Source organism: Mirounga angustirostris, unplaced genomic scaffold, assembly GCF_029215605.1.
Source record: "Mirounga angustirostris isolate CCGP_5_RB_7025 unplaced genomic scaffold, mMirAng1.0.hap1 SCAF_9, whole genome shotgun sequence".
Taxonomy (NCBI): Eukaryota; Metazoa; Chordata; class Mammalia; order Carnivora; family Phocidae; genus Mirounga; species Mirounga angustirostris.
The window spans coordinates 118,545,380-118,558,945 of NW_026991717.1; the positions used below are offsets into that span (position 1 = coordinate 118,545,380).

Sequence of the window (13,566 nt, forward strand, 5' to 3'; positions counted from 1 at the left end):
TACTGGGGGAGGATCCAGAGTCTGGGTTTTCCTACAGCAGGGTACTCTAGACTCAGCATTGAAACCCCAAAGGAAAAATGACACCCAACAAGGCAGAGAGAAAAGGGACTTTATTGACTTCTTAGTGAATGCAAACAGGTTTGAGCACATGGAACCATTTTGTTTGCTTGTGAGGAATGAAGACTGTCCCTTGAGGGAGGGGAGAGAATGTATTTGTGATGTTCCTGGGACTTCTGGTTAGTAGTTTGAGGACCATCTTAACTGTTGGCTAACTTGGTTGTGAATTGGTTAGGAGACAAATCAGAATTCCTTCATGACTTTCCTGGTGATGGGAAGAACCAGGAAATAAGTTATATGGGAGATGCCGCATAAGAACCATGTGAGAAAGGACAAGAGGGTATGAGCCCAGGGAAGGAACTTTGAGACCAACTAGACTGCTTGGAATTGGCCTAGGTAACCATTAGAATTGGGTCCTCAGGCTAATTTCTTACTGCACTCTCCATGTGCTTATCGGCTGTTAAGACCAGACTCCAGATCTCGCCTTCATTTAACCAAGTACTTTTGTGTCATTTTTACTGGTACTGGACTTCGCTTGGTAATAAACGAGACCGATCATATGATTTCCCCCCTCCAGCCACGGTGTCATTTCCAGTGTCCCTCCCTCCCCTCCCCCAGAACAAGTGTGTATCTTTTCAGACAGACAGACAATGGCTCAGGTTTCTATAGCGCCTCTAAGTGACACGTGGAATGGAAAGGCTGGACTTCAGACCCCCGCCCATATCTGTATCTGCTGATAAAGATAAGAATAGAGCTCTCATATAAAAAGGACATTTGGAATCACAGTGTGTTCTGTTTTCTTTGGGATACTTCGGGAAACATAACTCATTGCCTTGCTTCATTAGGATGAGCCACAGGCCAACATTTTAGTGATTTCCTACGAGGTTGGATAAGAAGGAAGGTTTATTCTGGGGTCAAAAAGATTATTCCCTTCTTTCTTAGTTAAGCCTCGAGGAAGGACCCAGTGATGTCAGATAGAAGACACTGCTGCTCAAAATGTAGCTTTTAGGCAGCCTGGACCTTCCCCAGGCCTGAAGATCTCTCTAGAGCTGTAGCCTGAAATTGTACATTTTTTAAAATTGCTTCTTATTTATTTATTTTTATTATGTTCAGATAAACACTTGGGTGTTTCTCGTGCCCACTGAAACTTGAGAATAGCTGCCACAAGTGAAGAGACTCTGCAGCTTGGGATAGCAATGGCCCATGGCCAAAGGGCTGGGCACGCTGCATCCCCTCTCTGGGCCCGCTAGCTCCGTTGGGTAAGATGGGCCACAGTCCCAGCAGCCATGATTTTAGGGCAGGGATACAGCCCCCCAAGTACAGTGGAAGTAAATGGGTGCCACAGGGGATGAAGCCTGAGAGAGAAGCTCTTAGAATTGGCTGGGCATGGACAAAGCAGGAAAGAAAGTCTTGACCAAACTCAGGAATTCAATTCGGGAGAATTCCGGAAAGAGCAAGATACATCTACACACACACACACACACAGAGGCACCATTCAACCTACAAATTTTAGCTTCAGATAGACTTTTTCACTAACGGTAAGGTGATCTCAATAGAGGAACATGTTTTTTTGGGAGCTGCTAAATGGTTCCTCACGCATTGCAGATGGTTGCTTCAGGTGGACATTAATATCACAGAATTGTGCATTGCTCTGGGATCTGCGCCCGCAAACAAGAACTATGGGATTGTACTTCCTCGCCCTCTCCCATCCCCAAATCACTGACAAAGGGGTTCCTGGCAAGCTTACCCCGATAACAGAATTAGCCTCATCTTCTTCGGCCATTTACCACAGACAGTTTCTCTAATTCTCAACTGATTGTGAGGGTGAGGTTAGATTTTCAAAAATGATGATGTTCATAACTTAGAGGGCATGTACAAACGAACACATTTCCACAGGCAAGGGTTCACCCCCAAATGATTTTTGCCCACAGTTAAATGTAGGTCAAATTCATACAACTTTTTGCAAATCTGAACCACTGCCTCTGTGTGTCTGAGAACAAAATACTCCACAAGAAGGAAGGGAACACAAGCAGTTAAGTCTTCTCTCTCAAATGGCAGAAGGCAGGACAGCGTCCCACCATCCAGAGTACTCACACTAAGCAATGCATTCGCTGTTCGAGACTCTCTGCCCCAGGTACCAGTGACCTCTGGTTAGTAGACATGAACGTGGGATTAAGAAAAGAGTAATCAAGGATATTTATCCAGTCAGACTTACACCTTAGAATAGGATTTTACTGTTCTAGAGACAATCTTCCAGAAGATGAAATGATCCAAGATTCCCCAAAAATATTTATTCATACAAAGATTTTGAGAGTAATATTTGTATTTGTCTTTATACCTCAGTCTACGTGTCTGGGGCCAAGTCATCGTGTGGCGCATGTGCGACCTCCCCGCACGCCTCACCCGTTCTAGCACCTGTTTCCAGGAACACCAGATGGACACAGGGTCTGGGGTGGGGGGACCCATAATGCCCCAAGACTGCACAGACCCCAAATCCAAATATGTGTGCCCTGACCTGGAAGGTGTCTAGCCAGATGTCCGAGGGGAAATACGATTGAGGAAGAAGGCGAGAGGAGGGACCCAGAGGGCAGACAGGAGAGTGTTCATTCCCACCCTCTGCTTCTGAGTTCAGCGTATCCAGATGGCCCCATAGAGTTGACGGCCCGGGAACTACATTCCCTGGATTTTTCTCCCTGTAATGACCCTTGGTGCTGTTGATTGATGTTGAGAGGACAATTTGCCAAAATAACAGACTCATCCTTAATCCCAGGTAGTAGGAGATACAATTCTGGGACTTTGTCTAGGTAACCTGTCTGAAGGAAAATGCTTGCCTTGTATAATGTAATCCCGATTCCCTAGAGCAGATGTGGGGCAGCGATGAGCACATCTGACCTCAGAAGTGTCTTCCGGCCTGGCCCTGTCCCGGCCATTCTCTGCCCTTCCTCCTCCCTAGGGTATCCCAGATCCATTGCCGCATGATGCGTCCCGTGTCGGCTTGCCATCCCTCGTCCTCTGTCCCCACCACCTCCGTCTACGTCACAGAAAATCTGTGTATTCTGAAGAGTTGGGCCTTCCCCTAACCAAACCCACACTTTCTTTGCCACAGTGATTCTCAGAGCCAGCACGAAGGAGAAATGTCCCAAAAGGGAACTTCGTCTCAGCCATCTGCCTGAAGCCGAAGGTTGGGGGCTCCAGGCCTCTAGGTGAGGTCTGTTGCCTTTGTGTTTCCCGAGGAGCAGGCGGTCAGGCGGTGGCAGTCCTCTGTCCTCTCTCTCGGTCGCAGGCAGGGTCTCAGCTACACTTACAGGACTTGACCACCATGTTAGACAGCTGTTCCACCTTGGGGGTCCTCCCAACATAGTACAGGATGGTCAGGGGCTCCAGGTCCTGGGGCACACAGCAAGGTGAGGCAGAGGCTTCAGGATTCAGAGTGTTGTACAGTCCCAGCACCTGGGGAGGACAGGTCATTTAGAGGGCGGCAGGCCAAGCCTCAGGCCCAGAGCCCTCTGCCGTGTTCTGGGGGCTGCTCTTCCGGTTTGGGTAAACACCTGTACTGAATGTGTGAGCATTTTCAGGTTAAGCTGAGAACAACTAATGGGCAACTTTAAAACGGATCATGAAATATGCTCTGCTGTTAAGAAACACTCCTCTGCTGGTTTTGCTAGCTCTAACTGGTCGCTTCGGTGAGAAGTGAGCTCACTGAACGCTGCTTTGGGCCATTCAGTAAGCGCCAGAGTGTGCGGCCCCAGACAGGAGGTAGTCAAGGGTGAGCTGTCCGGAACCATGTTTCACAAATGACTGCCCTATTTCTGAGTCCCCTTGAGGGAAAGAAAGGCAAGCGAGTTTCAGAGTCCTGACTTCCCCCTCTCTCCCCTTCTCTTCCCATTGTTTCATATTAGCTGCTTCTGTGTGCTTCGCATGGTCTTTCAAAATGTCTTTTCTATATCCAAGAGGCTGCAATTCCCAGAGTCCTTCCACCAGTGGCAGAAGCCTTTCTGCCCCCAACATCCCTTGCTAGCTGTGTGCGCACATCTCTGACCTACAGGGAGTGCTGGGACAGTGAGTTAATTTCCAGAATGGTACAAAAGCTTTAGACAGAACAAATAAAAAGGCTGGTTGAAACCATGGAGGACATTTTAAAGGGCAGGATGTGGCAAAGTAGAGTCGGGCCAGGGTGCCAAGATCAGAACCTTCAGCAAAGGGGTTTTACTCGCCCCGGATCATCATTCGCTCGTTCACCATTCAGTCCTCATGCATTCGTGTGAATGTGTCCCACATGGCATGAGCGCCGCTCCGTACCGTGCTGTGGGTTGTGTCCGCGCTGCGGAGGTAGGGACAAGGGCCGGAGCAGAAGTTGGCGTAGTAGCCCTTAGGTTCATGGACCCATTTCCAGCCCAGATCTTGTCGGAAGTCAATGTAGAGAGGGCGCACACAGCAGTTCTCCTCCAAATTGCTACAACAAAAAAAACATCTATAGACCACCAACCTGAAGGAAACCACCAATATGAAAAACTTCACCAACGGCCCTCATATTTGTACCTGAAGTCCTTCCTGGTCATCCTAAGAGGTGGCCCTAATCAATGGAATCCCAGGTTCAAGTGCATTGAGCAGTATATACCATAAAAGCATCTTCTTGTGTTGAAGACCATGATCCCAAGGACATAATAGGCAGATACAGATGACGCATAAGGAAGAGAAAAAAAGCAAAGATGGTCCTGCCCCTTTTTATATCGTAGATCAAAGCAGAGACATAAATTGCTTCACATAAAACCAAGCACTGGATGTTCTTAGCCAGCTCAGCTTTGTTGAGGGTGGTTTTATCGTTACCTTCCTAATGAGCACCCTGCAAGACATGAACTCTAAGCTCAGGCAGCTTACATACTACAGTAGACTGCTTAGACCAAATCTACAGGCCGTCGAATCAAAATGAAGCGTATCCTTCTGTTAGACTCGTGACTCACCCCAAGTGTGATGATCATCAGGCCATTTCAATTCTGTTCCCTGCAGAAATCCATTTGGCAATAACCCTTGCCAAGTGGGCATCTAGCCTGTACGTCAATGTCTGCTGCGACCTAGAACTTACTACTTCGAAAATCTGGCTTCTTGTAGGTTCCATGGGTGAACCATGGCAAACATTCCCGGTTATCTATCTATTCAAAAGCCATTCCTACCTCCCTTCTCCCTTGCCACCTCCCATTACAGAGTCTGGACCACCAGATCCTCATTTTCCTGGCCTCTCTTGCGGGGAGGGGTGGTCATGTAAGCCAGGGACGACCAATCAGACATAAGGAGAAGTATGCAGAGGTAAGGGCAAATTCTGGCAAAAATAGTTGATTCTTTATAAAAGTCACGGATGGAAGAGGAAAGCTACCAACTCTGCCTCTCCCCCCTTCTTCTTGTCATGAACACAGACAAGATAGCTGGAGCTTTAGCAGTCACTGTGACCGTAAGCAAGAAGATGAAAAGCAAGCCAACATGCTAAGCGTGGCAGGCTCCGGAGAGAGAGCCTGTATTCCCAGGGGCATAACTAGGCAGCCAGACCGACCCTGAGCCTGCTGCTACAGGCTTCTTGTGAACAAGAAATCCTCTGTGGTTTAGGCCGCTGTGCCTTGCGGCCAAGAGCATCCATTCCTAACTGATTATGAGCCACACAGAACAAGCCTACAGGCCAGCCTTCAGACAGTTGGTGGCCAACTACATTGCCTCTCCTACACCTTCAAGCTCGACCTCCCTAGTTCGCTCAGTTGCTCCTTATAAGACATGGTTTTAGATCTAAAAATTTCCTAATTCATTCTCCCCAGCTCCGCTCAGGCATCCTCCTCTCCAGCCAAACTGACCCATTCGTGTTCCTTCCTTCCTCCCCCCTTATCCCTCCATGCCCAAACCTCACTCATCTGCACCCTTCGGAAGCCTTTCCTGCATCCACAGATGAACTTTTTGCTCCGGATTCTTAAAGCACTCTATCCTTTGGACCTTCTCGTAGATGTGGTCATTTTCTACCTTTTAGTAACTGCTGTGTGTGCTTTATCATCCCTGCCCTTATGAATGAAGAACTAAACTAAATAAGAGAAGAGGCTCTTTCTTTTTCTCTCTTCACAGTGGCTACCTACCACTTCCGAATTAGTTCATTAATTTCTCCAGCTCAAATTCCCCTGGTACGTGGAGACTGCTCTATTTCCCCTCACCCAGGAGCATCCTTGGACAGTTCACAGGGAACTGAGCACTTCTTTCATGGGAAGCCCTGCATTCGACTGGTGCAGCCCCTCTAGAAAACAGTATGGAGGTTCCTCAGAAAGTTAAAACTAGAGCTACCCCCTCAGAAAGTTAAAACTAGAGCTACCCTATGACCCAGCAATTGTACAACTAGGTATTTATCCGAAGGATACAAAATACAGATTTGAAGGGGCACCTGCACCTTGATGTTTACAGCAGCATTATCAACAATAGCCAAACTATGGAGAGAGCCCAAGTGCCCATCGACAGATGAACGGATAAAGAAGATGTGGTGAATATATACAATGGAGTTTTACTCAGCCATCAAGAAGATCTTGCCATTTACAATGACATGGTTGGAGCTAGAGAGTATTAGGCTAAGCGAAATAGTCAGAGAAAGACACCATATGATGTCACTCATATGTGGAATTCAGGAAACAAAACAGATGAACATGGGGAGGGAGGGAAAAAAAAGAGAGAAGGAAGCCAACCATAAGAGACTCTTCATGATAGAGAACAAACTGAGGGTTGCTGGAGGGAGGCGGGTGGGGGATGGGCTAGATGGGTGATGGGCATTAAGGAGGGCACTTGTATGATGAGCACTGGGTGTCGTATGGAAGTGATGAATCACTAAATTCTACCGAAACCAATATGACACTATATGTTAACCAACTAGGATTTAAATAGAAAAAAAACGAAGTTCTGCATTCATCTCCCCCACACAAAAACACACCGTAGAAATACTTTACAAAACATGATAGCTACAGAGAGGCTTCGGCCAAGTCTCTGCGATCCAAACTGTCTTAGCAACACTCTCCTCCTCACTTGCTTCAGCCAGGCCCTCACAGAGCTGGGCTGCGGAAAAACGGGGGCTTCCAGAAAAACAGGAAGACGTTGGTAAGAGGTTTTAAATCTTTTTCCTGGAGATGTTTGTGACTAGCATCCAGGACACCCCCCCCCCCCGCCCCCCCGCCGTCGGCACAGCTTAGGCCTGGGGACTGAGCCCCTGAGGGCATACAGTAAATGCTGTCTCAGGAGCTGACGGTCGTGAGTGGGCCCAAGCTTACCGGAAGCAGTAATTGGTGTCCAGGGCCCGCTTCTTCCTCTGCCCGCCCTGGCCTGGGTTGTCCAGCCGGTGCGGGGGAATCATCATGAGGATGAGGTGAGGGTTGTGGTGGTCCTTCTGCTTCTTGAGGCGCCCTAGATCTCCACGGCCATGATCATCCTCACTGTCCACACCTGCAGAGGGGAAGGAGGAGGACAGTCTCCTGTCTAAGGAGGGCAGGGTGGAGGCTGGCTTCCTGTGGCGCCCCGTCACGGCCCTGCAAGGGCAAGGCGTCATGCTCATGTCAGGCTGCAGGAAGGGGAAGGAGAAGACCAGGGAGAGGAACGCACAAGACACCTGTGGTCAGATCCCCTCATGACTCTGGCGTCTAAGTCGCCCAGAGAGCAGAGAGCCCTTCCCAGATGCTTCCTGGGATCTCGGGGCCGAGAAGCTTCCGCGAAACACCCCAGGCAGCTGGCTAACACATTGCTTTGGGCTGTCCGTTTAGATTCCCAGACTTAAAATTTTGGGGTGTGAGTTTCCTCGTATGCTCTGAATTGGTCAAGACAGCGCCGAAGTCCGCCCTATAACGTAAGGTGTCTCGGTTTAAGATCCCTTTAATGGGAGCCGGAGGAGCTAGACTGCTTGCTTAATCATTAATGGGCACATGCGCGAGTAGTTTCAAGGTGTTTCCACTGTAACACTCAGATAAGATACCAAGGAATGTGATCCACAGATTTAGCACACAAACTCTGCGGCTGGCGGGGAGACCCTGCTATTTCATCTGGAAAGGACCACTGAGGACTGAATTAGACCGAGTCTCAACTAAAGGAGATCTATTTTGTGACAGGCAATCGCCTGCTGTTGTCCATCTCCACCAAGGACAGGAACACGAGGAGCTTAATTTACACAGTGACGGAAGGGACTTGGACCCCATGAAGGCACACTAGGACCGTCAGACAAATGGGAGGCTTGGATCTAAAATTCCCTTTTCTGAGAATCTTTATGAACAAGATTTACAGAGTGGGAGGATTTCGTCCTGACCTCGCCTGTAGGTAAGGACCCCAAATGTCTTCTGAGCTCTGAGGTTCTGTGATTAGGATGTCAAATGCTTGGCTTTAAAAATAAAAGGGGGGGCCTGAAATCAGGCCCACGAAGGGTAAGAGGTCTGCCCAGGGCTGGCAGCCAAGAGAGGGTGCACCTCTTCCCAGACAAGCCTCTGACCTCACGCTCTGGCGTGCTTGGTTTGATCTTGAGGAACCACCTGGCTTTGGGTGTGCCTCAGTTATCCAAAATGCGACTATTCAAGGAAAGAGAACATCCCTGAAATCCAGAGACTGTCCAGAGATTGAGCACCTTAGAAACAGACTGGAAAACCAGAAAAGACTCTCAACTATTTCTCCATCTTAACACAAAAACCCTGAGCCCCAAAGCAGTCATTCAAACCCAGATGACTCCTGGGTGGGGATCCCATGGCCTCTGTAACATCTGGAAAGTTCAGGAGTCAGGACACTTGTATTCCTGGTCACCGCAGGTCCTTTTTTTTTAGGGCAGGGGAAGACACCGACTATTTGTTGAGCATTTGTGGCACTGTGTTTTACATTTGTTATCTCATTTAATTTGCATGATAACCCTACGAAAGAGGTATTCTCGTCTCTGTTTTAGTGACTGAGCTCAGAGAGGTGGACCCGTCGGCCTCCATGATGCACCACTCTTCCCAAGGTTACACTGTCTTCCAGATGTTAACACACTCAATCTATCAACTGAAAGTCCCAAGCCTTGCCTTTAGAGCAAAGCAGAATTACTCGAGTATAAAATAGTTGGCCATCTCCGTGAGGGAGTTTGGTTGCTTTTCTTGGGGCCTGGTTGGGGTCTCCTGTTCTATCCTGCCTCACCAACCGCCCTCCACCTACTATACACCATCCATTTTGTTACCTTTGAATTTGATTTCCATCACCTCATGAATGTTTTCCAGGATGTCTCCATTGGGCTGAAAGGTGTGACATGGACAGTGAATGCTGATTTCCAGACCTAAGTTGGACTCTGCAAAATGAGACACGGAATCAGTGAGAACATTCTTTATGTGATGGGGAAGTGTGTCCATCACCGTGCACGGTTGGCCAGGGCCTCTGCTCCCATAGGCAGTCACAGGAGCTGAGTAATGCTGAGGGACACAGGAGACAGAAGGTGCCAAAGCTCGAGCGGACCTCCACACGTGTTACCATATTGCAGGTGTTTCTGTTACGTATGAATAACCAAATAAAGGCATAAATTAAGGGGCATTATACAGGAGAATTTTCCTTTTTTTTAGAAGATTTATTTATTCGAGGGAGAGCAAGTGTAGGTGCATGTGTGCAAGCGGGGGGAGGGGCAGAAGAAGAGATAAGGACAGAATGAGGTCAGAGTTACTTGGAAGTTTCTTCTCTGGGAATCCCTGTTCAGTTAATGGGGGAGCTAGAGATGTGGATGGCTCACTGGGGGAAAACGAGCCGCTCAGGAAGACCATTGTGAAATCAGAGCACAGGCCGGAGGAGATGGCCAAGGGCCAAGGGCCCAGATGACACGAGCTTGGAGAGAACCAGCAGGAGGAAATGTGGAGATGCCAGGGTTTGCTGACAGATTCTCTGGTGCAAGAAGGCCAGCTGGGGCCCTTTCTCCTATTGGTGGTTTGCATTTTACTAAAATTGGGGAAGCAAGGAAATTAGTAAAACGGGTTGAGTAAAGTGGAGGGAGAAAAGGAGGAATAAGAACAGACACATTTGAACTGAATCCAGAAGTTTTGTGCAGGGAAACTAGGAAGGGTCTGGTATCATGTCAATTCTGGTGGGTCAGACTCAGCTAGGGAAGCTCTGGTGACCCAGAGGCAGCAGCAAGCTGCGCTGTGGGAAAGGTCATGAGGAAAGGACCCTTCTGGCTTCAGGATCAGCATCTCAGCAAGCTGATTGATTTACTGTGCCCCGGGCCGCCCTCGTTCTGAGTGAGCATCCAGCCCTGGGACCAACCTGAGGTCATCTTGAAATCTGGTGTCATCAGGGAAAATCCCAGAGTCCAAGCTAGCTCAGCACCCTTCTCATGCACAGAATGACTCAAGCCCATGGGTTCTGGTCACCATTAGGCAGGCCAGGATCCCTTCTTCCTTAAACTCCAGAACCCAGTCTCATCTGTCCTCTTCCAAACGAGGGCAGCCTCTAGGACACACTGATACTTGCTGAGCTTGAAGATTTCAGTTCCAGAAGGTTAGCTTTGGTGGGGAGGGAGGGGGGCTATGATAGCAAGGAAGCTGATGCCCAGCCAGAGAACAAGAAGTAAAAAGAGATGGAGTCACAAGAGTGTCTCCTTCCTGGTTGAAGGCCATGGAAGGAATGAACCGGGGTGGCTGAAATGGGCTGCAGAGTGTACTTCCAATTACCCAGAAGGGCTCAAGGGAGGCCAAGAGAGACCTGGTGTGGACAAGTTCTGTGAATCTGTGAGTCAGAAAGTCAAGGCGCAAGGGCAGCTGGGTGGCTCAGTCGGTTGAGTGTCTGACTCTTGGTTTTGGTTCAGGTCCTGATCTCATGGGCTGTGAGATCAAGCCCCGCACAGGCTCCACACTCGGCAGGAATCTGCTTGAATATTCTCTCTCTGCTCCTTCCCCTGTGCATGCTCACGTGCGTGCGCTTCCTCTCTCTCTCTCTCTCCCCCTTTCCCTCTCTCTCTCTCTCTCTCAAATAAATAAATAAATCTCAAAAAAAATAGAAAGTCAAGGTACAGACACATGTGTTGGGGACAGTTAGGGTTAGGGGACAGGTGGTAGTGTAAGATGGTGGCCTGGCTTGGCCACCAGGCTCTGCGTAGGTAGAAGACTCAGAGTGACGGCAACAGTCACCAGCATTTGTTGAGCATTACATGTCAAGCGCCGCTCTAAGACTTTATGTGCAGTAACTCATTTAATGAGGCTTAGAGAATTAAATGGCTTACCCAAGGTACCCAGCCAGTAATTGGGGAGAGCCAAGATTCAAACACCTGATGCCTGAGCCACACCCTAACTGTTAGAGTCAAAGAGGGGCAAAGAGGGGGCAACAGAGACCACCAGGGAAGGCGCCTGGGTTTTCCCAGTGTCCCCCCTCTCCTGTGCTATGATGCTGGCTGTGCTCCCTACCCGGGCCGCTAGGGGGTGTCTGACTCTGCACGGGGAGAAAGTGCAGACCATGAGGAGAAACAGCACAAGGGTATGAGGACCTGGGTCCCCTAACTCTGGGTAGGGCTCCAGACAGTTCTGGGACCCAGAAGGCAGGCTGGCAAGCTGGTGCACAGGAGGCTCTCAGACGTTTGCTGAATGAATACAAGACCAGACATGTGACTCGGTTTCCCCATCAGTCCACAGCACCAACTGCACCATTTGGAGTCCGTCTGCTGCCTAGTTCGGGGCCACGAACTCTGAGGAGACTCACAAGCTCTGCATAAGTAAAGGTCTGTGTGGGATTCCCCTGTGTGAGGGGTGGGAAGCATCTGCCTAACTAGGAACTGAAGGTTCCAATGAAGAACTAACCTCAGAATTGGCAGCAGTGGGGATGGTGGGTGGGGGACCCACAGGTTTTATTACGAAATTATCTTTTTGATGTCTCAAGGAAGATGGAAATCATTCTCAGTGCAAACTTCTCATTGAGCTCTGCAGCTGGGAAAATAAGAACTCCTTCAAGTGCCCAGGGCTTCAAAGAAATCCAGGTGGAGCTGATCAAAATCAGACAGAGAAGCTAAGAGATGAATTTCCCCAGCCTTTCCTTTCTGCAGCCATGTCAGGCTCTAGGCGGAGTGCCGTCTGAGTCAGAATTCCCAACTGTGCTGCCGAGGGCACATCCTGGTCCCGTGGGTGCTCCTAGGCTTTTGCCTTTGTGCTCAGTAGGGGAGATGGGACAGAATTCCCGGGTATCCCTGGAGTTGAGGCAGGACCTTCAGCGCATGATCAGCCGGCTCGGCCAGGATGAGGGCTTGCAGACTCGGATGCTTCCGGACCCCGGGCAGGTTACATAAGTGAGCAAAGCGAGCCAGCAGATCATGCTCAGTGGGGACTGCCAGCCTCACTCTTGGGGGAACAGCAGGGACTGGAGGGCCTCTGGGGACGTGGAGAATGCGTGCCCCACCTCAAGAGGTGGCCACTACTCATCTCCCACGGATCGTCACAGGGAAATCTCCCAATTTTTCTAGAAAATCCAGAAGTCCAGGTTTTATGTGAAATCTCCTGACTTGAAAAATAGAAACTGTTGACCATTACTTAAATTTAAAACATTATGTAGGCCAGGCCTTAGTGCTTTAACCCCAAAGCACGAGGACAAGTTTCCCAAAATATCAAGGACAAGAAAGGACCCACCTGCTCCAGGGACTCTGGACATCAGCATGTGGACGGACTGTGCCCCCACGGCAGCTGATGACAGAATAAAACTCTGGGCAAGACGGGCAGAAGGAACAGATGGGCCCACCACAGGCACTCCCTCCCCACCGAGCATCAGTCCGGGCAGTACCCCCAAGTAAAGAAGGGCAGGAACAGAGACAGACAACAAAGCCCTGTCATCTCCACGCCCATGGCTACCACTGCGGCCCAAGCCCCCACTGCTCTCATCCGGGCGGCTGCGGTGGCCCCTAGCTGGTTTTCTGGCTCCTTCCTTTGACTTCATGGCAACCAGAGGGGTCTTTTTTTTTTTAAGATTTTATTTATTTGAGAGAGAAAGCGCACAAGAGAGTATGAGTCGGGGCAGAGGGGAGGAGCAGAGGGAGGAGAAGAAGCAGACACCCTGCTAAGCAGGGAGCCCAACATGGGGCTTGACCCAGGACCCTGGGATCATAACCTGAGCAGACAGATGCTCCACCAACTGAGCCACCTAGGCGCCCCCAGAGGGGCCTTTTAGAGATACAAACCAAATCACCTCACTCCATATCCCATCCCTGCTTATAACACTGCAGGGCTTCTCATCACACATGGAATAAGTCCTCGAACCTGACCATGGTCTTACAGGTCCCAAGTCATAAGGCCCCAGCTGCCTCTGGCGCCCGGCTCACTCCATTCCAGCCCATCAGCCGGCAGGCCGCTGTCGGATCAAACCATGCCTGCTGCCGCCTGGGGGCCTGCGCCTCCCAACCCCTCTACCCCGCACATCCTTATTCTCACCTTCACACGCTGGCCCCTCTCATCCCTCGGACCTCAGTGCACACATTCCCTTGCACCGAGAGCCTCCCTGAGCACCGCGTGCCGGACCCCACCCGTCATTGCCATAGTG

At 49.8% G+C, this 13,566-nt stretch overlaps 1 protein-coding gene across 3 annotated transcripts in view; it reads right to left on the bottom strand.

Moving 5' to 3' along the window:
• Positions 1 to 92: 92 nt before the first annotated feature.
• The window catches only part of TGFB3 (transforming growth factor beta 3), a 30,158-nt gene continuing 16,684 nt past the window's right edge, over positions 93 to 13,566 (bottom strand). For all 3 annotated transcript variants that reach the window (XM_064571398.1, XM_045901277.3, XM_045901278.3), the window contains 4 exons: positions 9,251 to 9,358; positions 7,338 to 7,509; positions 4,357 to 4,510; positions 93 to 3,507 (listed from right to left, as the gene is read on the bottom strand). In XM_064571398.1, the coding sequence (XP_064427468.1) occupies positions 3,349 to 3,507; positions 4,357 to 4,510; positions 7,338 to 7,509; positions 9,251 to 9,358 (593 nt within the window). In that variant the 3' untranslated portion in view covers positions 93 to 3,348. The remainder of the gene's footprint in view (positions 3,508 to 4,356; positions 4,511 to 7,337; positions 7,510 to 9,250; positions 9,359 to 13,566) is intronic.